Source organism: Marmota flaviventris, chromosome 3 (assembly GCF_047511675.1).
Source record: "Marmota flaviventris isolate mMarFla1 chromosome 3, mMarFla1.hap1, whole genome shotgun sequence".
Classification (NCBI taxonomy): Eukaryota; Metazoa; Chordata; class Mammalia; order Rodentia; family Sciuridae; genus Marmota; species Marmota flaviventris.
In genome coordinates, this window is record NC_092500.1 from 24,341,312 (window position 1) to 24,364,490 (window position 23,179).

The 23,179-nt window shown below is 45.9% G+C and overlaps 1 protein-coding gene across 1 annotated transcript in view; it reads right to left on the reverse strand.

Annotated features, from left to right (window-relative positions):
- The window catches only part of Elk3 (ETS transcription factor ELK3), a 64,381-nt gene that overhangs the window by 35,407 nt on the left and 5,795 nt on the right, over nt 1-23,179 (reverse strand). The window contains exon 2 of the mRNA XM_027951391.2: nt 2,495-2,703. Within this exon, the coding sequence (XP_027807192.1) occupies nt 2,495-2,701 (207 nt within the window). The 5' untranslated portion in view covers nt 2,702-2,703. The remainder of the gene's footprint in view (nt 1-2,494; nt 2,704-23,179) is intronic.

Consider the following 23,179-nt stretch of genomic DNA (forward strand, 5'->3'; position numbering starts at 1 on the left):
TAATCCTCTTATGGGACCTCAGTCCTGAGACAGTGGGTGGTTATAAAAGAGTGAGACTGACCCCAGGTATTTTAGACTTCCTGTCTTATCATGTAATTTCTACCTCTCACACATGCTCTTACCACGCACGGTGTCATCTTCCATGTTGGGATGCAGCCAAGGGGCCCCTCACCACATCAAGTGCCATGCTCTTGAGTCTCTAAAACTATGAACTAAATAACCCTCTTTTCTTTATGAACTATCTAGCTCCAGGTATTTTGTTGTAGCAATACAAGATGGACTAATAAAAGTCTAACTTTTAATCTTACACATCCCTTGAAAGCACTTCATATGGAAGAGTCAAACTGACATGTGAGCATGCATGTGTACATGTGGGATGTGGAAGGAAAGAAATGGCACATCCTCTTCTGGTGTCCAAGCCTGAGATGACATAATAGGACAACAGGCTTCTCCTGCCCAAAGAAGCTCCTGCAGTCACTGTGAGGTCCAGGCTGCTGCTCAGAGGCTGCTCCAAAGTCACATGCAGGGTCCCTGCTTTGCCCCAACAGGAGGGGAAATGGAAAAGACTGGCAAGCAACCCCCAGTGGCTGCCCGGGCCCCAAACCTTGGGCTCAACATTCTACACAGCATGTGCCTGGATTTTCCAATACTGGAGTTCTTGACAACAAAGAACATGTTCTTGTTGTGATTTCTAGGTTCTAGTGCCCTTGGGCAGCCTGACTGCCTACCTGGAACTCAGATGTACCAAGGAAGAGAATGGCCCAGAAGGCAGGGTGTGCGCGTGCCTTTGGCTAGGAAACCAAGCACACCAGTTGGGCTCAGATCTGGGCTCTGCCACTCACAGGCCGCCTGAGCAGGGGCAGGTCTTTCAATCAAAGCCCCATGTTCTCACCTGTGCAAGGAGGCGGCCCTGGCAGCATGGGTCCCATGGTTTAAAGCAGACAGGGGTAGGAGGTGCTCATCACGGAGCCTTGGACACCTAGCAGAAAGTACCCAATGTACTTGGAGGCTATGAGAAACACTTTCTCTACAGACACGAAATATCTGCGACGGGGAATCAGGTGCCGTGGAAATGGCAGTGACAGTCATGTCCAGCCAGGAGATCCCTTCCCGCTATAGAGACACCCCTCAGCCCCACTCCAAGCCCCAAAGAGGAAGAGGTGAATGGAGTCGCAGACAGAGGCAGCACTGCTCTCCTTTGACACCTTGATTTAAAACAATGAAAACGCCAAGCTTTTAGGCTCGGAGCCAGCAGGGAAGCTGGACTGTTTTCCTTCAGGGCGCCCCCGATTCCCAGGGCAAAACTTAGAACCTGGGGGAAATGCGAGGCACCACACCATCTGCCGCTTTCAGACAGTGCAATTAGCAAGAAGTGCTCTTCCCTCTTAGTGGGACTCTGCATTAAGTCAGGGTTAATTAATTGCCACATTAAAGGAAAGCACCTTTAGCATTTCAATGACATAATCATATGCAATTACGATCCCATAAAGGCACACTTTATAATTAAAGATGTCTTCACTTCCTGAAATGTGTAATCCTTATGTCTTCAATTCCAAAGAGGTTGGCAGACAGAAGGCACTAAATATAGATCAGGGTCTACTATTTAAATCAGTTTTTAATTCACCTTTCAATATGAACGGTAAACCAGAACAAAAGCTTACCGTTACGATGACTGTAAGTCTTCATGTCTATGAGGCTAAATATTCAGCCACAAAAAGATTTGAATAGAAACGGTCAACAATTACAGGCCTAAAGTGGTTCTCCTAAATGGCGAGAGCTCTGCCCCAGAAGCACTTGAACCACTTGTCCAGGAATGCATTAAAACTCACCCCAACTGTCTCTGGCAATTACGCTGTATTTTCACTTAACCAAGCATTCTGTTTTATCTCTGTGACTCAGAAATGAAAATAGGCTTTCTTGTGATTAGAGAAGCTTCCCATCAAATTGTAAACACCATGCACCAAACACTGTTCAAAATACCCAACCCGGAATGGACAGGTCAGTCTTCACAACCAGCCTGAGATGGGCACTCTAAGGATCCCTATGTTGCACATGGGGCACACTGAGACAACGGAACCTTAAAAATCATGTGTCCATGCCCCGACTGCTCAGGAAAGGTCCTCCTGACCGAACTGCAAACCAGAAGGGAGAAAACAGACTTTCTAGACTTGAACACTCCTTATGTCCCTGGAGCAAGTCAATGTTAGAGAAGCCCCGCAACCTCCTGACTTCTAATTCCTGTGGCTAGTGAGATTCTTCAACCAACTGCAGGTAAAAGACAGAGAAAAAATAAAATCTGAACCACAGTAACCTCCAAAAGGCTCCAGAGAAGGGAGAAAGATCCTCCTAACAGGTCTTCTTAGAAACGGCCTTAGGGGCCCCCTCTTTTATTTTCTAACTTGATTCATGAAGCACCACTATCTGCTTTCATCCCCGGAATAGGAAAGGGGACCCCCCTCCCCCCAGGCTGGCTCATGCAAGGTCAAGGGTTTACCTTGTCATAATAGTATCGCAGCGCTCTGCTCAGCTTATCATAGTTCATATTTGTCTTGTTTTTGCGGAGTCCCCACAGCTTGGCCACTTCTTCTGCTTTGAGGAGCTTGAATTCACCATCGTTGGAGGTCCAGCAGATCAGATGCTCGTGTTTCTGGTCCAGCAGCAACTGCAACAGGAACTGCCACAGCGTGATTGCACTCTCCATACCTGGGGGGAGAGGAGGCCAGGTCAGGAGCCACCCGGCTGGCAGGGGACAGGGGCTGCAGGATGCCCCGCCTCCTCCAGTGAGCCTAAGAGAAAGCCGCCTTCCCTTCCACCCCACCCGGAACACCATCGGAACCCCACTCGGAACCCCACTTGGAACCCCACTTGGAACCCGGTGCTTTCTGGCTGCATTTTTTTTTAAAAAAATTTTTGTTTGTTCTTTTTGGTTATCCATGACAGCAGGGATTTCTTTCAGTATATTCATACAAACATGGAATATTATCTCTGCATTTTTGTAAGCAACTTCGATCCAGAAGTACAGGGAAACCCTGTGACCCTGGGATTCACTACACACATCCCACCAAGGAACAGCAGGGCACTGGGATTGATGTGGAAAACGATGAACCAAATGACCACATGTGGAATGAGTCCCCAAGGTCTTCCTGACTTAACACCAGTGGCTACTCCTGCCCATACTGCCAAATCCTTTGTTGGCCAGTCTCTAACCAGTTATGTGCTGAAATGTGGTATATGTGCTAAGTGCATTTATACAGGAGCCTCTAAGCCCTCTGTCACAGCCCTGGATGTGACTGTCCCCTCCTACAATATGTTGAGCTTCCAGAAGAAGGGACTCTGCACTGCCACTCTGTACTGCTGCAATCTCATAATATAGCGCAAGGCCCGAGCGTATCCTGTGCCACCAGCAGATGCCACAGAACTGAAGAACCAGTCCTGGCCAACGGAAGCCTTCCCCAGGCACTTGTCCTATTTGCAGGTACACACATGGAGAAGTGCTTTCTCCCACTGGGAGAAGAAACACTAAAAAAAGGGCTTTGCTCTGACGATGGAGGAGAGTTTGTAGGTGCTGTTCCTTCTTCCTAAAATGCTGTTCCCTTGCTTCAGAGCCTGGTGAGAATCTACTGGTCCATCCAGACCCAGCTCCTGGGGGACCTACTAGAGTCTCTCAACTTCTGTCCCTGGAGGATATTCGTTAACAATCAGTACTGGTCCTAAAATAATTACGAAAACAATAATAATGATCCATTGGTTTGATCCTTGTTTGCTTAATTAGGAAGTAGGAAATGGCTGGGCCAGCCTCAAGGACTTCACTGTAGGTCAGCTGTCAGGAGCGGATTCCACAAGAGCCCTCAGTTTTGATCTGTGCAGGATGGACTGATGTCTCAGCGCCGGGCCAAGGAAACCAGGGCAAGACCAGAGGGCAGAAATCTGGCTTCCGGAATGGAAAACGCACCAGAGAGGAGTCACGCCTGACAGAAACGAGGGATCATCCTCTACTAAAGTAAGGGGACAGAGGACAGAGAAGTCCTCAGGACAGTCCAGGGTACAGCAATGGGCAGCGGAAAAAAAAAAAAAAGATGCATGACTCTGGGAGATCTGGCAGCCAGAAAAAATGGCCTTAGAAGGGTTGTTTGTTCTAATTAATTTTTATTGGTGCATTACAGCCATACAGAATAGTGGATTCAGCGGGACATGTTCGCACACCCACACACAATAAAATGTGATCCTCATGCTGGGCGCAGTGGTGCACACCTATAATCCCAGCGGCTCAGGAGGCTGAGGCAGGAGGATTGTGAGTTCAAAGCTAGCCTCAGCAAAAGAGAGGCACTAAGCAACTCGGAGAGACCCTGTCCCTAAATAAAATACCAAACAGGGCTGGGGATGGGGCTCAGTGGGTGAGTGCCCGTGAGTTCAATCCCTGGTACCAAAAAGAAAAAAAAATGTGGTCCTCCCAGCACGGGAGGTTTACTTGTACCCATCATCAACACCACAGCTCCCCACTCACCCGAGACAGTGATGACAATCATCCTTCTCCCTCTGCACACAGGGATGGACGTGAAAATACCCAGTCACCCCATAAGCACGTGTTTCCTTATTTCCTTTTATAAGTTTTGCCAGAAGAAAGCATCTTATTGTTTTTTGGGGTGAGGGTGCAACACCGTGGAAGGGAAGCAGATCGGGGACGCGCTCCCAAAACCCATGGGGCCTTTTCTGTATGGTATTTTTTTTGGTGCTGAGGATCAAACCCAGGGCCTGCCCATGCTAGGCGAGCGCTCCACCCACTGCTGAGCCACAATCCCAGCCCTCTGCATGGTATTTTTAAGGGGGTTTATTCCTTTATCCAAGTCAACATTCACCACAATGGTCATTCGGTCCACACGACAGTAAATCATTTCACTGTTGCTCAGAGCCACCCCGAGTCCGGTCAGGCCGACTGCTGGGCTCCGCACACCTCATGGGCTCCAGCTCCCAATGCGGTCCACCCTGCGGATGATCTGCAAGGGGGCCACACGTGTTCTTCGTCACTGGTGCTAAGAATTGCTAACCGTTGCCTCGGCCAAACACTCCAAACTGAGCTTTTAAATACCTTTGAAACTTCAGGGCATGCTCAGAGGAACTCACCTGAAAGGGCAGAAAGCTGCCTGTGGGCTTGGGATGTGGGGGGAAGGAGGTGCTGGGTGGGAAAGTGGTCGGCCACCAGCCCCCTCTCCACCTTCAACTGACAGGGACCATCAAGTTCCCAGTGGGACAGGAGGCAACAGAAACGTTGATGCAAATGTTTGACCCTGGGGAATTCCTCACGGTGTTCCAACACTGTGGATTAGAGCCCGTAGGGTAGGCCCTTCCCTCCTTCCCAGGGTCAAGCTGCTGTGCTCCACACGACAGTGGACGTGGTACTTTCTTCCCACCATGCTAATATCGAAGCTTGGCCACAGGCCTTGATTTGGCCAACGGACAGTTGGGTATGTGTAGCACCATCCTCATTCGGAGTCAAGGTCTGAAAAGTGTCACATCTACACTTTTCCTCCTGAGTTGTGTGAAGCTGCTGACCCAGAATGAGACCATGGAGCCGGCATGAGCTCAACCCAAGACCTGGAGCCCAGTTTTACCAACCAATACCCCTGAGGCTGACTGGTGAGAAAATAAATGCCACCGTAAGCCAATGATTCTTGGGACCATTTGTTACGCAGTACTGTGACAGCCAAAGCTGACTGTTACAACACCCAGCCCATTTGTTCCTCCCTTCACGGGGTGCCAATATCTTCACACTCCTGAGCTCACGTTCACAAGGCTGCAGTGTGTCCAGACTCATAAAAGCATGCTACCAGATGTGGGGGCATGCGGTCTGGGGGAAAGGAGGTGCTTGTTTCAACACTGTGACTGGGGAGGATGCCCTTCTTATCCGTGTCTCTACTCAGAGGCCCCAAGAGGGCTGAGTGGCAGCCAGGGATGCTAAGGCCACAGCCTGAGGCCAAGACAGAAGGGAAGTGGGGAAGGAAAAAGGAGACGCCCAAGAGCAGAAGGGGAACAGGCAGAGGAGGGCATGGTGAGCATGAGGACCCCCTGCTTCAGGGGCTGGGAACCAGGAGTCACAGAGCGGCCCCTGACAACTCTCAGGCCCCAGCAGGGCTCGGGTGATGGCTGGGTGCCTGGGGGCTCACTGGAGGATTATGCAGAGGGGCAGACAGTGAGCAACTCAGCTCCACCGGAGGTGACTAAGGGAACAGGCCCCAAGTGTCTGCAGTGGCCTGCCCAGTGCAAGGGCCTGTTCTGCTCCAGAGCTGTCTTCAGCCTCTCCTCGACCCTCCTCAGTGAGTCAGGTGCAATGACTGTACAGTCACATAAAGCTCCTCTGTGGGAAATCCCGCCATGCATTACTCAGAGACCCATCTCAGGCGGTCCCCTTGAGCTTATGATCCTATCTGCAAAGAGGGGGCACTCCTTCCTGCTCCCAGCAGAAGGCATTCTGGGAGGCCAGGGTGGCCCTGGGCAGCTCTGCCCCTACACCTCCCTGGCCAGAGCCATCTGTGTGATTAAAGATGGGTGCTAGGTGGGCAGGGCACAGTGGGCAGCAGGCTACCAGCTGACCACCTGGCTCTTGTCCTCTCCCTTTGAGGGAACAGACTGTGTTTCTTTGACATTTAGTTCCACTGTTGATTCAAATGATGATGAAATTGAGTTTCATAATTTACTGTTGTTTTCACACATAATCACACGTTCTGTTCTATCACACCTCTGCCAGCTGTGAATTTTGCCCTCTGGGTTGTTGGAAAAGAAAAAAAAAAGTTTCAACACTGTGACTGGGGAGGTTGCCCTTCTTCTCCGGTGAACACGGTCCACGTGAGCAAATCCATCTGAAAAAAAAATGATGTTTCTCCTAATTTAATTCCTCAATGCCTATAGTCCTTAAGAAACTCTGATACCTTAACACACTAATACAATAAAGTCGCATTTATTCTGGAAGCCACTATAAAGGAATGTAATTCCAAGAAAGCTGTTGAACTTGAGACTTAACATGTGACACATCATTATGTCAACGGAGGCCTGAAGTTAAGAGATTTCATGAGCTTAAATTCATTTAGTTCACTGCCCACGATGCCCAGCTGAAAATCTGTAGAACATATGAAAGAAATGCTAGAAAGCTTTTAAAAAATGCTTCCCAGATAATTTTCTTTTGGTTTTTAAATTAACATGTATGAACTCACACATTAATGGGGTTCAGTGTCTCAGCACATGCATACAGCGCACACTGATCAACGGGGGTAACTGGCATTTCCCTCTCATCTCAGTTTATGGTGGGAGCATTTGAGCACCTCACATAGGCCTTCATAAAATACACCCTAGGTTGTTGTGAGTGACAGTCACCTCTGGACTGTAGAGCCCCCAAATTTATTCCCTCCCTCCATCCGTGTTTCGGCCCCCCTCATCCAGCCTTCTTTTTTCCACACCCCCAGCCTTCCCCATCTCACCTTCTACATCCAGGTCAAGATTTCTTCATTTCTACATTTGCCCAAATGAACTCTTTTTTCCTAATTAGAAAATGTTTTTCTTTCCCTTCCTCTGTCCAGACCTGATTTTGAATGCAGGACATTTTATCAAGTTTTTTTTTTTTTTTAGGTACCAGGGATTGAACTCAGGGGCACTCAGCCACTGAGCCACATCCCCAGCCCTACTTTGGATTTTATTTAGAGACAGGGTCTCACTGAGTTGCTTAGCGCCTTGCCCTGGCTGAGGCTGGCTTTACTCGTGATCCTCCTGCCTCAGCCTCCCCAGCCACTGGATGACAGGTGGGTGCCGCCACACCCCGCGCTGCCATTCTTTACGGAAAATCGAGCACTGCACTTTCCTATGAGGGAGCATCAGTCCACTTTAAAAAGGCACACGGCTCCTACAGGAAGAGAAGCCCCCTCTTTTCTGACTTCCTCTGGCCTCACCTCCACCCGTTCCTGCAGGGCCTTTCTATCTCTAGATGGCCTCTCACCATTTCTACTGGAGCTGACCACAGATGATGGGCACAGCAGTTGGCTTGGACCCCTCTCGACTCCCACTCTCCAAAGAGCAACGCTGCTGCTCTCAGCCTCCCCTGCTCCTTCTCCTGGTTGTTCGTCAGCTTTTCGTCACTATGACAAATACCTGAGGAAAACGACTTAGAGGAGGAAGATTTACTGGGGCTCATGGCTTCAGAGGTTTTCAGCTGCTTCCAAGGCAGAGAAACAAAGAGAAAAGGGGGATGTGGAGGGGCAGGCCAGTGACAAGAGATAGTTCCCCAGGGCACGTCCCCAGTGACCTACTCTCCCCAGCCATACCCCCCGACCAACAGTTTCCACCAGCTCCATTCAGCCTTCAGTGTATGAACCCACTGATGAGTGAGAGTCCTACAATGGTCACTTCCTCAGGATACTCAGACACTCAACCCTTGAGCCCTTTTTTAGTTTTTAATTTTGAGACAGGGTCTCACTAAGTTGCTTAGGGCCTCACTAAGTTGCTGAGGCTGGCCTTGAACTTGTGATCCTCCTGCCTCAGCCTCCCAAGCCACTGGCTTGTCCAGTGCTTGTCAGAAAACAGAGAAACGGGAACCTTCACACTCTGTTGGTGGGAATGTAAATGAGCACAACCACTATGGGAAACCCATGGAGGATCCTCAAAAAATTAAAGATAGAACTATCATACGACTCAGCAATCCCACCTCTGGGTACAAACCCAAAGGAAATGAAATCAGTGTGTCAAAAGGACATCTGCCCTTGCTGATCTATTGCAGCACTATTCACAACAGCCCAAGATCTACAATCTCCCTAAATGCCCCAATCTGCAGATGAACAGACAGACAATGTGGTGTATGTACACAACGGAGTACTATACAGTTCTAAAAAAGTGAAACCCTGTCATGTGTGATACTAAGGATAGACCCAGAGCACATTATGTCCAGTGAAATAAGCAGAAAGACCAACACTGCATGATCCTAGTCACAGGAGAAATCTAGACAAAGTCAGTCTCACAGAAGTGAAGTAGCCCAGCGGTGAGCAAGGGTGGAGAGAACAGGGGCAGGGAGGGGCATTCGGTTTCAGTTAGGAGGAACGAATTCTGGGGCCCTACTACACAGCCGGGGCACTGCAGCCAACAATAATATATTGTATATTTCCAAATAGCTGGAAGGGGATGTTGAGTGTTTTACTACAAAGAAATGGTAAATGTTGGATGTGATGCATACACTAATTATCCTGATTCAATCATCCCACAGGTACGCCTGTATCAAAACATCACACTGTGCCTCATAAATATGTACAATTATGATGTCAAGTAATTAAAATAATAAAATAACTTGTCAAGTTTGAATCGTATACAGACCACCTTTAAAAAAGCAGGGAAACTGACAAGTTCTCCCTATTATAATTTTTATTATAGTCTCCATTAAATATAAACAACAAAACTGGATATGAAGCTTCTCAAGATGATTCGCTTTTTGTTTTTGTTTTGTTTTTTTTTTTTTTTTTGGTACCAGAGATCGAACTCAGGGACACTCAGACACTCAACCATTGAGCCACATCCCCAGCCCTTTTTTTAGTTTTTAATTTGAGACAGGGTCTCACTAAGTTGCTTAGGGCCTCACTCCTGGGTATTTGGGACACATCAGTGAACAGAAAGGTCAAGGGCTTCTGTCCCTCTAGAGTTCACAGTCTAGTAAAAGAAGAAGGCCATGAGCAGCAAGTCCTGATGAACTTAACTACATATGTGGGAAGATAAGGGCTATGGAAAAATGAAACCAGAGCCAGGTAGGGGGACAGGAGACCAGGGCACACCCGCAAGGGGTGGCCGAGGTATCAAGGTGGTTATCAAAGGCCTCATTGAGAAGGTAAGGGAGGAAAAATTCCTGTGTTAAAAAAAAATAATTTTCAAAAGGTTGTAAAAGCATGGCTGCCATACAGACATAAAAATGAACACATGTCAAAGATGGTATTTTACCCATTAGCCATCAAGGGAACCGGCAGATGTTATAATGGGTTCAGGAAAGAATTTGAATAATAGAGGCATTTATAGATTAGAATTGCTGAAAAAATATGCTAATGGAGACAAAACTGAGGTTGGGAGGGGAGTCAATGAAATACTGTGAGACGGTACAGAATTTGCATTTCTATAGAAAAGAATTATTTTGCTCCCAGTTCTCTATAATTAACAAGGTTGTAAAATAGCTTCCATGAAATCAGAATTATACCAGGGGTCTAGACAATGCAGAGTCTAGACATTGCAATAGTTTTGGGGATTTTGTTTTTAACTAAAACATTATTTTTTTATATATCTGGAAAGTGAGAGAAGAAACTACTTTTGTCTATCAGAAAGGCTGCTTAGTGGATAAGAACAGATTCTGGAGCCAGACCGTATGGGTTCAAATGCAAGCACTAGTCCCATCTGGCTGTTGGTCTTTGGGGAAGGTACTTAACCTCTCTGGGCCTCAGTAGCCTCAAGGGCAAGATAAGGATAGTGATGAAAGTATCTCCTTTACAATGTTGCTGAAGGAATCACAGAAGTTACTGATACTCTGTACCTGGTACACAGTGAGGGCTACTTAGATGTTAACTGCTACTACTGTTTAAGAAACAAGGAGCCCTCTTCATAGAGCAGGCTGATATCATGTGGCCTTCACCTGGCTCCCAGGCATCATTCAGAAACTGTATCCAATGTGGTTCTTTGTTCATTGGCCAATGACCCCGATACGGGCACCAAGCACCCAGGAGAACTCTGAACAGCATGGCGCCTGCTGTGTGTTTATCAGGTGCCCTAGTGTGTGCTTCTGTTTATTTTTCAGACTATCAACAGAAATGAAAACACAGTTGTAAATTCTTGCAGATAATACAGATTCCAGAGCGCCTGTTCTCTGGCTCCAGCCTAAGCAGCTCTGGTGAAGGTGCTGCACCTGGCCTCAGTGGGGTGCGGTGGGGGTCCCACTGTCCCTGGGGCTAGCCCTGCTCCCCTTCATCTTGTCCCCTGAAAGGGGCTAGGGAGCCAAGTGGATGAGACTGTTGGATCAGAGAGTGATGATTAGGAGGGATGCGGGGAGGCAGTTGCCGGGGCAACAGGCAGAGAAGTGGGGAGGTGGCCCCCCAGTCAAGAGGTGGTACCCCTGGCCCCAAAGGGGACATTTCTGCAGATTCTAAGGGATTGTTTTCTGCCTTCTGTGTTTAAACCTCCTGGATTCATTCTTTAATCTGGACAGAGTCTCAAAGTGAAAGATGCTACAAACAGAACATGGTGTATTGTCCCAGTGTCCCTCTCTGCCTACTGCAGCTCTGCTGGGTCACATGACACTAGCTCATCCTCAGGTGGCCCACCCCTCTGCCTCTTAGGAGTCACGCTCCTCTTCTTGGAGGTGGGTCTCCTCCTGTCTGCCACAAGGTGGCGCCAGACGCCCTAATGTGCTTTGGCTGCACAGAATCCTTAGGTGAAGTGGGGTTTTTGCTTCCATTCTCAGATGTGGAAATACCCACCTATTTGCTTTTCTATTGATGGCAACCTAGCACTTCTCCTTGCATGTCCCGGGTTTCATTTTTCAAGTTTCACTGGGGTGGAGCTGAGGAGGCAGAATGATCATCTTTGATTTTCTTAAATTTTTTATGTTGTGAAAACTAATGAAATTAACCAATTAAAAAGAAAGAAAAATTAGTTATGAAAGCTCCAAGAAAGGAAGAATATTCCTGTGCAAATACACAGAGTAGGTGCTCAGTAAGCATGTGTGGTTTTGTTTATTAAAACTTGCAGGGTTAGTAAAATGAGGAGTCTGAGCTCTCCCGCTGAAAACCTACCAACTTTAACTTTGTAGTTTAAGCGTCTACATGTTTCTTAACCACTATGTTATCATTGTCCAAGAAAAAGGGCAGAAACCACTTTGTATTATAAAACAAACCACACTGGAACCAAGGAACTGGAAGAAAATATTTTGTATTATGTGGAGTTCGCAATAACTAAGCACAGAAAAACCTTAAGGCATTGAGTCAATAAGGATAACTTGATAAATAAAGCAGCCCTTACAAGTTCAGAATTGTTTTTGTTATAAATAACAAAAAAGTCTGTGAGGTGAAGCTAAGATTATTAAAATTTATTTTCAAAAAGCATTGTAATTATTGTCCATGGACACATGTAAAAAATATATATATATGCATGAGACCAAGTTCATGTCCCCCAAAGCTTTTCCATTAATTAAAAAAAATTCTATTTTCCTCTGTTCTAAAATATCTACAGATTGTTCATTTTTTAATGAACAATGGGAATAGGAAAAAAGGAGTAGATACACACTGGTCCTTCTGTGGATGTGCCCTTTATAATTTGCATTGTCTTTTAAATAACGCTTTCAACTGAGGAAAGAGAGACCTCTCAGAAGAAATCACTGATTACCACTGTCATAACAAAATATATAATTTCCTGTGTGTATGAACCATCCCTCTCTCCTTCTGACATTGGGTTGTTTCTGGGTAAATTAGAAGCAGTTCAGTTAGTTCACTGGTGACTTTTATATGGGTAAATATTCTCTGGAAAAGTAAATGGATGGTTACACTGACTCCTGCTGAGAAAGTATCTTTGGGCCCTTCTGACTTCCTCCGGCACCCTGAAATTCATGCCCCTTCCCACCCCCACCCCTACCCCTACCCCCTGCACAACCCAACCCTATCTTATCCCATATTTTCAGAGAAGGCCCACATCAGGATGGGCAAAGGCCTATTCTCAGTCCAGGTTTCCTCACCAGGTACCTCTTTGATCTCTAAACTTGGCAAGTTCCCCAAATTTCTTAAGGTTCCTGATATAGAGTTTATTCTTCCTGGGCTTGGAGAAGAAGAGATACTCCATCTGCAGAGTAAAGAAATAACTGATTGTTCCAGAAGCATACACCTGTTTGTGCCTCAAAGACGCAAGTGATTTAAATAAGATGGCGTGTGGGGAAAGTCTGAACAGTGTCCTGTAGGACATGCATCATTACTTTGCCTTCACATTGCCTTCCTATCTGCCTGATGGCAGCTTCCAACAAGGTTCCACAGGTGGGGCTAAGCTGGAGCTATTTATGTATTTATTGGGTACCAGGGATTGTACTCAGGGGCACTCAACCACTGAGCCACATTCCCAGCCCTATTTTTGTATTTTATTTAGAGACAGGGTCTCACTGAGTTGCTCAGCACCTCTCCGTTGCTGAGGCTGGCTTTGAACTTGAGATCCTCCTGCCTCTGCCTCTGGAAACATTGGGATTGGGCATGTGCCACCACACCCAGCTGGAGCTATTTATTTTTATCCATCAGCATCACCCAGCAAATTCCAAAACAACACTGACATACAGCAGGTGCTCAATAAAACGGTGTGCAGTGAGTCAGTTACTTTGGACTTCAACTTCTCTACCCTTACAGCGGGACTGCACAATCCGACTCCTCAAATGAACTAAAGTGCCTGGAAGATTAGTAATTTCCCCCCTCAGAACAAAGATGGACTTGCCCACTTCCCCACTGGCTCTGATGGCCAGAGCCCTGCATGTCCCCACCTGGATCGCAAGGTAGCCATACAAACAGAGCGTGAGAGATGTCACCATGAACATACACACCTCCATTTCATCTCTTATTTGAAAATATCAGGTGAAGATGTTATGGGGCAGTTAAAAGAACGCACGCCTGCCAGATCAAAGCAGCCAGCAGGTCACCCAGGATTCCATTCTGGCCACTTGGTTAACCACATCTACCTCCCCCATTCACCAGTGTGCCCAGGAAACAGATTTAGAAGGCCTGGTCACGGCAGGGAAAATCTTTTCAAGTAACCAACCGCATTAGAACAGCAGACCCTGTCTTGAAAGATGAGTCGGGCTGTAAAATCCTGGGTCAGCCCTGCCCCAGGGTCTCCCGTGGAAGAGCAGGCCCGTGAGAAGGCTTCTCTTTAAGCAGATGGGCTGTAACTTCCCAGCTGTTTTTGGATGAAATCCTGAACATTCACTTTCTTTGCAGGGGCTTTTGTTGTCCCCGTTGTTGGCATGAAACTTTTCTGGCTTGAAGCACATCCCCCTCCAGTTCTCGGACTTGGTAACATTAAGCTTCCTCTTCTTCTGCAGGTTGCAGGCAGGAAACTGGAAAATGGGCCACAGGAAACCTGGCCTCCCACATCTGTCCCACTTTGTAACTGCAGCTCTGGTTTCATCTGCTCTTGTGTGTCAGCTGTGTTAACCCTCAACACGACAGCCAAACTCTGCTTTCTCAAAGATCACTGATGTGCTTAACTGTCCGAGAGAACTCTGAGGATTTCTGGCCTCCCCAAAAGACTTAACCATATGAATTCAGCAGGGGGAAAAAAAAAAAAAAACCCTAAGCAGATTCTCCTAAAGTCATTTGGATCAAGAGAGCATGGAACTAGGAACAGGATTCATTCCATGTGTTATTACACATAGTTAAATCGACCTAAAAAATCTTATTTTAGATAGCATTATATATATAAAATATAAAAATACTAGTGGTCCAAGGCTGCCTAATGGATTTTAATTGGCTACGTTCGGATAGATAACATGAAAATAAGCTGTGATCATACCTCATTATATGATCATACCTCAATCTCATTATGATACTATTGCAAATTGTTTCCTAACTATCACCACAATTAGGTTGAACTATATGAAATTACAGTTTTTAAGACCAACAATCTTAACACTTAACCTAAAATATGTAATCATTCACATAAAACAGATGTGTGTGTGCATACACACATAGACACAGACACTCAGTCACAACCCCAGAGCAGGATCTTCTTCATGTATTTGGTTCATGGATCCTTTTGAGAATGTGAGAGAGGGAGGAAAATGTGTGTATACATACAGACACAATCAATGTATCAGTCAAGAGCCCTGTTCTAAAGAAATGTTAGTTCTAGCCTCTACCACCACCAATACTGAGATTCTGTGGAATTCTCAAGGCTCAGACCAAAAAAAAAAAAAAAAAATCCACTCACATAGAAGCTTTTCCTTTTTAATGCTGACATGTAATGACCATGTATGTACCAGGCATGGTGCTGAGTGCTTTATACATGCCACCTAAATTTCATGCTTAGTTCACTATGCTATGTGGAAGCCAGGACTTAAAATATGAAAGCAGACACTGGGCCCCAGGAAGGAGAAGGACAGACCGACACACATCCAGGAGCATCTGACTCACAAGTCCACGTTCATGATCACCATGCATCCCCCGTGGAAGATTCCCTTCTTATATGCATGGCCACTGCTACTCGGAGATGTCTCCTGCTAACGTCAAATCCAATGCAACGTTCCCACTAGGGATCAAGACAGGAAATATCCTTGTTCCTCTCTGGGTTTGCCTCATCTGTGACTCCAATGACTCTGACTGAGTTCTGTTTCAAGAAAGAACCTTTGAACTGATCCCTGCCACTTCTTTCTAACCAATTTCCTCTGTCAGAAGATGTGAATGCCGGTTTAGATAGGCCAGGTGCGCCCCACATGAGATGATCAGCGTTGGCTCTTGAGGACAAGAGATGCTAAGGATTCTAGAACTCAGTTCCTCCTCAGATACAGAAACAGCGGTCCTTCCCCTGGGCGTGTGCACACGGGACAGTGGAATCAGCGTGGAGCTCATAGGATACCTAAGGGAGCAAGCCTGACCCCTGAGAAGGGCCTGAAACACATGGGCGTGTCCTGTCACTCTGAAATGAATCATGACAACCACTCCACGTGGGAAGGAGGCCATGCTGAGAACCCCACTGAAACTGTGTGACAGCACCTGGATGGCATCCAGCCCCCAGCGGGGCCTCAGCAACTTTCCTGGGAAAAGAAACACCTCAAAGAAAGGCCTGTCCCAGGTTCTAAGAAAGTGGTGTCCAGGATTGCACCGAGAAACCAGGCTGCCTGGCCAGCCAGTGAAACTTTTGAAAATCTTGCCAACTGTCCTGAAATCCAAGCTTTAATGAGTTCCCCAATCTCCAGTACTAACCTCTCCATCCCACAATACTCTTGACTCGTATGTTTTGGAGGCCTTTGCTTGAATGGAAAATCTTTTGCCCATTTTCTGTACTATTAACATTAATAAAATGGAATCTGTGCATTCAGGGGGAAAGGGGGGAGTTTTACACATTCTCACACTGCCCAAGCCTCAGCGTTTGTGCCATCTGAAGCAGAGGGGTCCGCTCCTCTCCTTGGGGTCTTCTTGCTTGTAAAAGGGCAAATCAGGCCAGCCCCAGTCCTCTCCTTACATACTAGCAAATCGTTTTTAAGATTAAGAGTATTTTGAAAGTAAAAAAAAATGTAATCTAGGCTAGAGATGTAGGAGTGGTAGAACGCTGGCCTAGCATGAGATCCTGGGCGCCGTCCCCAGCTCCGCAAAGCAAATAAACAAAGGAATCCTTTTGATCTATACATTGTGGAAATGATTTTTGAAATAAGAATGGAAGACTGTCTTCAGCTCCAAATAAAGCCTTAACAGAGATTTTTTTTTCCCTCCCTTAACATCTATGGTTATCTTACCATTGAAAATGTATTTACTTAGAAATTTTAAGATGGCTTTACAAAAGTCAAAATAAAGGCAATCTCACATCCCACTTCCACAAGAAGGAAACCATAATCTTTTAGATAAACTTGAAAGCTGGTAAAACTGGTAAAGAAGCTGGTAAAACTCAAAATATATACTCGGTGCAACGAGAACACTTCTGTATGATACAGAATGATGGTGGTTTTTCCACATTCAGAAACTGAGACATTTCCTGCCAGAGCATCCTCCAAACTCTTCTATTGTGTAGAAACTGTAAAATCTTTCTAAATCAGGACTTCCTCCTATTATGCTTCAGAGGCGTCTTTCTGGGAAGGGTAGATCCAAGGCAAAAGGTAGGAATTCCTGCAGCACCACCCAGTGGAAACATTAGAAGAAAGGGGGGGGGGGGAGATAAAGTGTGTTTCAAGAAAGAAAAGTCATGTCTCCGCTCCTCTAATGGAGTTGGTCTCTGTTTCTTTGCATCCATGGTGAGTCTGCAATGGTTTCTGCCTACATGTGTACACACCCGGGGCCACACCTGGGTCAGGAAGGACGGTGCAACCCTGGGAGGAAGAAGTCCCAGGTGGGGTCAGTTGTGAGCTGTGACACTGTCCCTTCCTTTCAGAAGGATCCCCGAGGGACCCTGGGGATCAGGAAGTCTGCACAGCTGTGCTCAGCACCCCAGTCCTGCAGTAGCAATGGGTGGGGGTTTCCTGGCAGAGGTACCCAAACATCTGTGCGCCTTCCTCTTCCCCTGGCCCGGCTGCACCTGGTCTGAGCCACTTCTAACATCTGCACAGTGATTATAGCGATACCCCAGGTGGGAGAATTATAGAGCCTCCCCACCCATCCCCATGGCTCAGACCTCCAGCTCCCCCCCGGACCCCTTCCTCCAGAATTAGGATCATTTCTGCCCCTGTCTTTCTAAGGCCACTGTGGGTCCCACAGTCAACCCACAGGTTGGTTGTTTGCCTCCACTTCATTTCTTGTCACCACCAAAACACGTCTCTCTTCACCAGCACCTTCTCATGCGTGCATGACACATCAGGCTACAACTTCTAGGGGAATGGATGGAGCAATAGGAACCCTTGACCTTCTCCTTCCAGCCTTGCTTCATAGAAAGCCCTGGCAAAGGAGAAGGACACGCTCTTCCCAGAAAGACCTGGAACTATCTTGCTTCTCCACAGAACTTAAAATAATAAGTTTCACTTCTTCAGTCATTTCAGGATGGCAAAGTCACTAAGAAATCAACCCTCCTGGAAAACTTACCTTTCTCTCTTCCTGGAGTAAATTCCTTGAACCCATTTTAAATTTCTTCTTAAAAATGGTACAGAGATATAGAAAAGGACATTAGTTAGCTAATCCTGACACGGTATAGAAGTGTCTGATCAGGGTTAAAACTTCACAATACAGCATATTCGAACACAGATAATTTACAAAAGGCTATTAGAATTATAAATTTGTTTCTTTTTCTGAAATCAAACACTTGCCAACATATGTTCCTGGTTCCTGATAATGTCAAGATTTAGCTAGTTAATAACAGACATCGGCTGGTCTTTGGGTCCTGCTACATATATAGTATTCTCACAAAAAAATGGTTATGAACAAAGGGCCACCAGTGACATCATGTTTAGAGATTTTTTTAATATTTATTTTTCAGTTGTAGTTGGATACAATGCCTTTACTTCACTTATTTATTTTTATGTGCTGCTGAGGATTGAACCCAGGGTCTCGCACGTGCAAGGCAAGCACTCTGAGCCACAACCCCAGCCCCACGTTTAGAGATTTTTGAGAAGCACAAAGAGCCCCCAGCAGAGTTGGTTACCTAGGCCACGAACTGGACTCTTCTGAGCCCGAGTCTATGGTCACTTCAGCTCACTGCTTTTCTATGGTGTTCTTCTCACAGCAAAACTTGTTCATGGTTTAGGAAATGCAAATTCTAGGCATGAACATTTATACATAAATAGGGTATGATAATGTATTCACTTTGGAGGAGATCTATATAAAAAAAAAAACTAACAGAGTCTGCAGTCTTTAATGTATCATCACCTGCTCATGTGGTGGACATATGTGGGGATCTGCTGCAACTCAAGTCCCAGAGGTGGTGACTGCCCTCGTTAGTGCTGCTCCCCCCACAGGCAGATGTTCCTCACATTTTCATACGTCAATATGAGGTCCAGCTACAGATGACAGCTCTGGTGCCAAAGACAGAGGGCTCTTCCTTCGAAATCTAAGTAACTTCTCACAAAGTTCTTTTGCACATGAAGTGAACATATAATGGTGTTAAGGTAAGAGACCAGGCAAAAGGCCTCTGGTGTTTCACTGAATGTCTATTTAAAACCCCGCCTGACTTGTAGACAAACCACAGTAAGTGGAACGCATTTAAAATATCTTGGTGTGCTGGTGGATGTTCTAAGAAAACGGCTGCAAAATGCACAGTGAATGATTTCAAAACTAAATCATCTTCTCCGGCGCTTCCTACTTAAAAATCTCTTTTTTTCATGAATCACCAAGATGCACTGAATATGTGAACGAAAGCATGTTAAATCTGTCACCAAGTGGCTGCTCCGGGCTCCTTTACCCATGTGAGATGAACGCTGCTGCACAAAACAACGGAGAGGAGAAGGCCTGGGTGTGGAGTATCAGACCCAGGTCCCCAGCGACCTCACTGCCCTGCTTCCCACACAGGAATCTGCCCTCTACTGACTTGGCCAGGCCCTTTTGGAAATGCCACATACAACCTTTTTCCTCTTTCCTAACTGTTCAGCATGAATATATTAACAAAATAACAGCCAGACATGAATTGAGATGATTTCCCCTACAGCTTGGTAAAGAAAAAAATTAGGTAAAGTATTTGAATTATGAGGTGCACGTATGATATGCTACATCGAGGTCTTAAAATTGCTACTTTCTTCATGACAATTTACTAAGTCTTAATATTTAGTTAGAAACAACAACAGAGGAAGTGGCAAAGGCCAAAGGATACTGCTCTTGTGGTTCAGCTCTGATTTAAATCAAAGCACAGCAATGGCCTTTGTTGAAAGCAGTGACTCCAAGCCTTAGAGGGCCACCATACACTTGGGTCACTTGGTTTGATTCAAGATATCTTCAAACGTCATCTTTATTTTAAGACATTTTAACATTCTTCCAAGTGCTCCATTGACCCACATATCAAAACTGCAGAGCTGGGGAGTAATAGTAAGGAACAGTAAGGAATAATTAAGTGAACTCAGTAGTATGTCAAGAAGCTGACATCTGTTTTTACCTTCACCATTAGATGAAGGCAAAAGATGCAGTCCATCCAGCCGTGCAAGCCAGGCATCCAGTGCAGATGTGAACACACCTCTGCAGTTAGAGGTATGTTTTTAAAGAATAGAAAAAGATGCCATCCAATGCCTTCTGGTCTAAACGATCAGTATCTGGGGTCTGGCTTAGAAAATAGGCAGGGACACTAGGAGAAATCACTTCCCTACTAATGCTCGTGAATTCTGGATTCCAGAGGATTTCAAGTTCAAGATCACACCAGGAAACCAAGGCAGGGCAACTCACACAGTCTTTCAAATAGTGCTAAATGGCTTTAGGTCTCTTCTTTGTATGTTCATAATAGGACTTGATGAAATTATCAGGAATCTAAACTTTCTCGTTTCCTGAAAATCATATAATAAATCCAGGTTCTCGCCTGACTTCTCACAATGAAACAATGATCCTTCTGGGTGGAGAAGCTCCGTAAACACTTTAGGCACCCAACCTCTGAACTGGGGCTCAAATCTACATGGGCAGAGAGGCTCTGTATGGAGCAGCAGCAGAGACCGAGGCCACACATTGTCCCCTTTTCACATCCAGGCGTCCTTCTTGCAGCCTTTATTCACAGGCACACACATGCGACACATGTACACACACACACACACACACACGCCTTCCACACCGATCTCTTTCACCTTAATACACTCCACCTTTTTGATGTACTTTCCTGGTGTTAGGAAACTGTCCTAAAGTCAACACCAGCTTTTCTTGTCTAGGGTACTGCTTAAGGGAGCATCCGATCGTTCTGGGCCTCAGTTTTATCAACTCTGAGGATGATGACCACCTACAGGCACAGCAGGGCCGAATCCCCAAGTCAGCCAGGAGCATACCTGGGAATGAATCCCTGGGCTTATCCTGCTGTTTTTGCTGTGTTGGCCACATTCTTCTAGTTCAGTGTAGGGGGACAAGTCTGCTTCCCCTGTACATTCTGGTTAATCGAGGTTTGACTGCTCCTTGGCAAAACCCAGGTGAAATTAATCAGTAGAACTAGCATTCTTTCACCAACACCGATTTGGATATTTAGTCCTTGATCTTTTCATCATCACACAAGCAGAGACTTTATTTTAAAACTCAATCAGAAATGTCATTAACCTCAAAAAGTTAAGGACAAAACTTCACACTTTTTTTCTTGTGTAAGTTAAGAAGGGAACTATGAATATTATGGGACTCAACCCTGATGATCCAAGGTCACTATGAATACTCGCTTCACTGAAGTCTTCAATAAAGGACTAAGGATAGTTACTTTAGATTGATTCACTATGACATGGACAAAACTTCTTCCAAGCTACAGTCTTCCTATGATGACTGAGCTGTTGACCAACCCTTCTTGGAATCACAACACTAGCTCCAACCACAGAACTAGAGTTTGTCCTCTTAGATACCAACAAAGTAACCTGATTGCCTGACAGCTCCTACTCTTCAAAGTCTAGACCAAAACTATGGAAAACAATATGGATCCTCTGGGCTGTTGACGGTTTAACCAAGAGATCCGCCTGTTGTTAATCCAAGAAGTTTCACTGTCTAGGAAAGCATTAGAGTCACTCAGAGAAACAAAGTGCTTTACCCTGTCCAACAGCAAAGGGACAGCAACTGCACAGACAAGTGTCCCCTCCACTGAGTGCCAACTATGGGATGGGTAGGAGAACAGAAACAGGCCAGAGATTCATACAGCCTGATGGGCACCCAGGTGTGGGACACGTAGGTAGGTGTTCAGGCATCCCTGGCTATCTGAAACTAATGGGTTCAAGGTTTGGACAGTGACCTCAGATAACACGGCCACCAGCCACCACATGTTTGGTTCCTGAGGGTTGGATAAAGAACATGAATGAAGAACGAGGGACAACCGCCCTATCTCCAGAAATACGTATCTAAAACCGTCCTGTGGCAAAGGTTCTGAAGGCCAGGAGGGGACGATGGAGGGATTGTGAACTGGGGGACAGCAGAGGCCTCCCTGGAAAATGATAACTGAGCTGAGAGGGAGCTTAAGGGGTGACGACTCGTTGGCTAGACCCAGTGGAGGGAGGGGATTCTCAGGAGAGAGGAGGGCAATTAGGAAGGCCCAGAGGCCAGGGCCACCGTGAGCATTTAAGGACTTGAGGGCAGGCCAGAGTGACTGTCCCAAATCACAGCTTGCTGCTCCTCTGGGTGAGGGTCTAGGTCCTTATACTAAGCTGAAGCCACTCAAGGAATTTCAGGTGGGGAGCGACAAAGTTGGTGTGATTTGAAAGAACTGCTCCAGCTCCTGAGGAAGAAGGGGTGAGAGGGAGCCCTCAAGACACTGGTGGAGGAGGAGGACATCCTCAAGGACCGTAGGCGGGAAGGAGCAGGAACTCTGCCTGGTGACCCGAACACTACCTGGGCCTACTCAGCACCCCAACCCAGAGGCAGTCACTGCTACCTCAAGAATGAGGGGACTGACTGACGGTCATTAGAGATGGGTGCTGCCTGTCACAAGCCTCGAGAGAGGACGGAAACAAGTGCAGCATGTGATCCTTGGGGGTCTTCCCTACCCAATAAAGGGCCAACACAGAATTAAAGGGGACAGTGTCAGGGGAACTCCTCTTCCCACTGCAAAATCATAGAGTTTGTTTAAAACTGCTGTATGTTTTGAAGTCAGTTGTTTGGGGATTCACTTTGCACTTTTACAACTCATAGAAGTCAAGTTTGACTCCAAAAAAAGTATTAAACACAAATGGGACTCCTGACTGGAAAGGGACTATCTCAACTTCTCCACTTCAACCATATTACCATCTTGCCCAGGAAACTGAGGCCCAGGAAGATTAAATGATAGCCTCTCAGCCCAGTTAGTTTTAAGGGAATAGGTTTGTATTTACAACATCCAGATTACTTTCAGGTAACTATGTCCTGGATATTAAAGACTGTGAAAGAGATTATTTTCATTTCACTGTACAATGAAGAAATCCACACATTCTGGTGATTTTTATTTTTTGGTACTGAGGACTGAACTCAGAAGCACTGAACCACTAAGCCATATCCCCAGCCCTTGTTTTATATTTTATTTCGAGATAGGGTCTCACTAAGTTGCTTAGGGTCTCAGTAAGTTGTGGAGGTTGATGTTGAACTTGTTATCCTTTGGCCTCAGCCTTCTGAGCTGCTGGGATAACAGGCATGCATCACCAGGCCCAGCCTGGTGATTTTTTCTTTTTTTAACCACACAGATTAAATAAAAATACTGCAGTATTTTACCAAGGTGTTCTGGGGTTTAAGAATTTACTTGGTGGAGTCATGAAATTACCATAATGGAATAAAAAATAACCAAAGAAGATATTTAAAAATAGCTGAAGGATACATGTATACATAGAATAACATTTAAGATCTGTTATTCTAATATATGTAATTATGCCTCAATTTTTTTAATTAAAAGAGTGAAA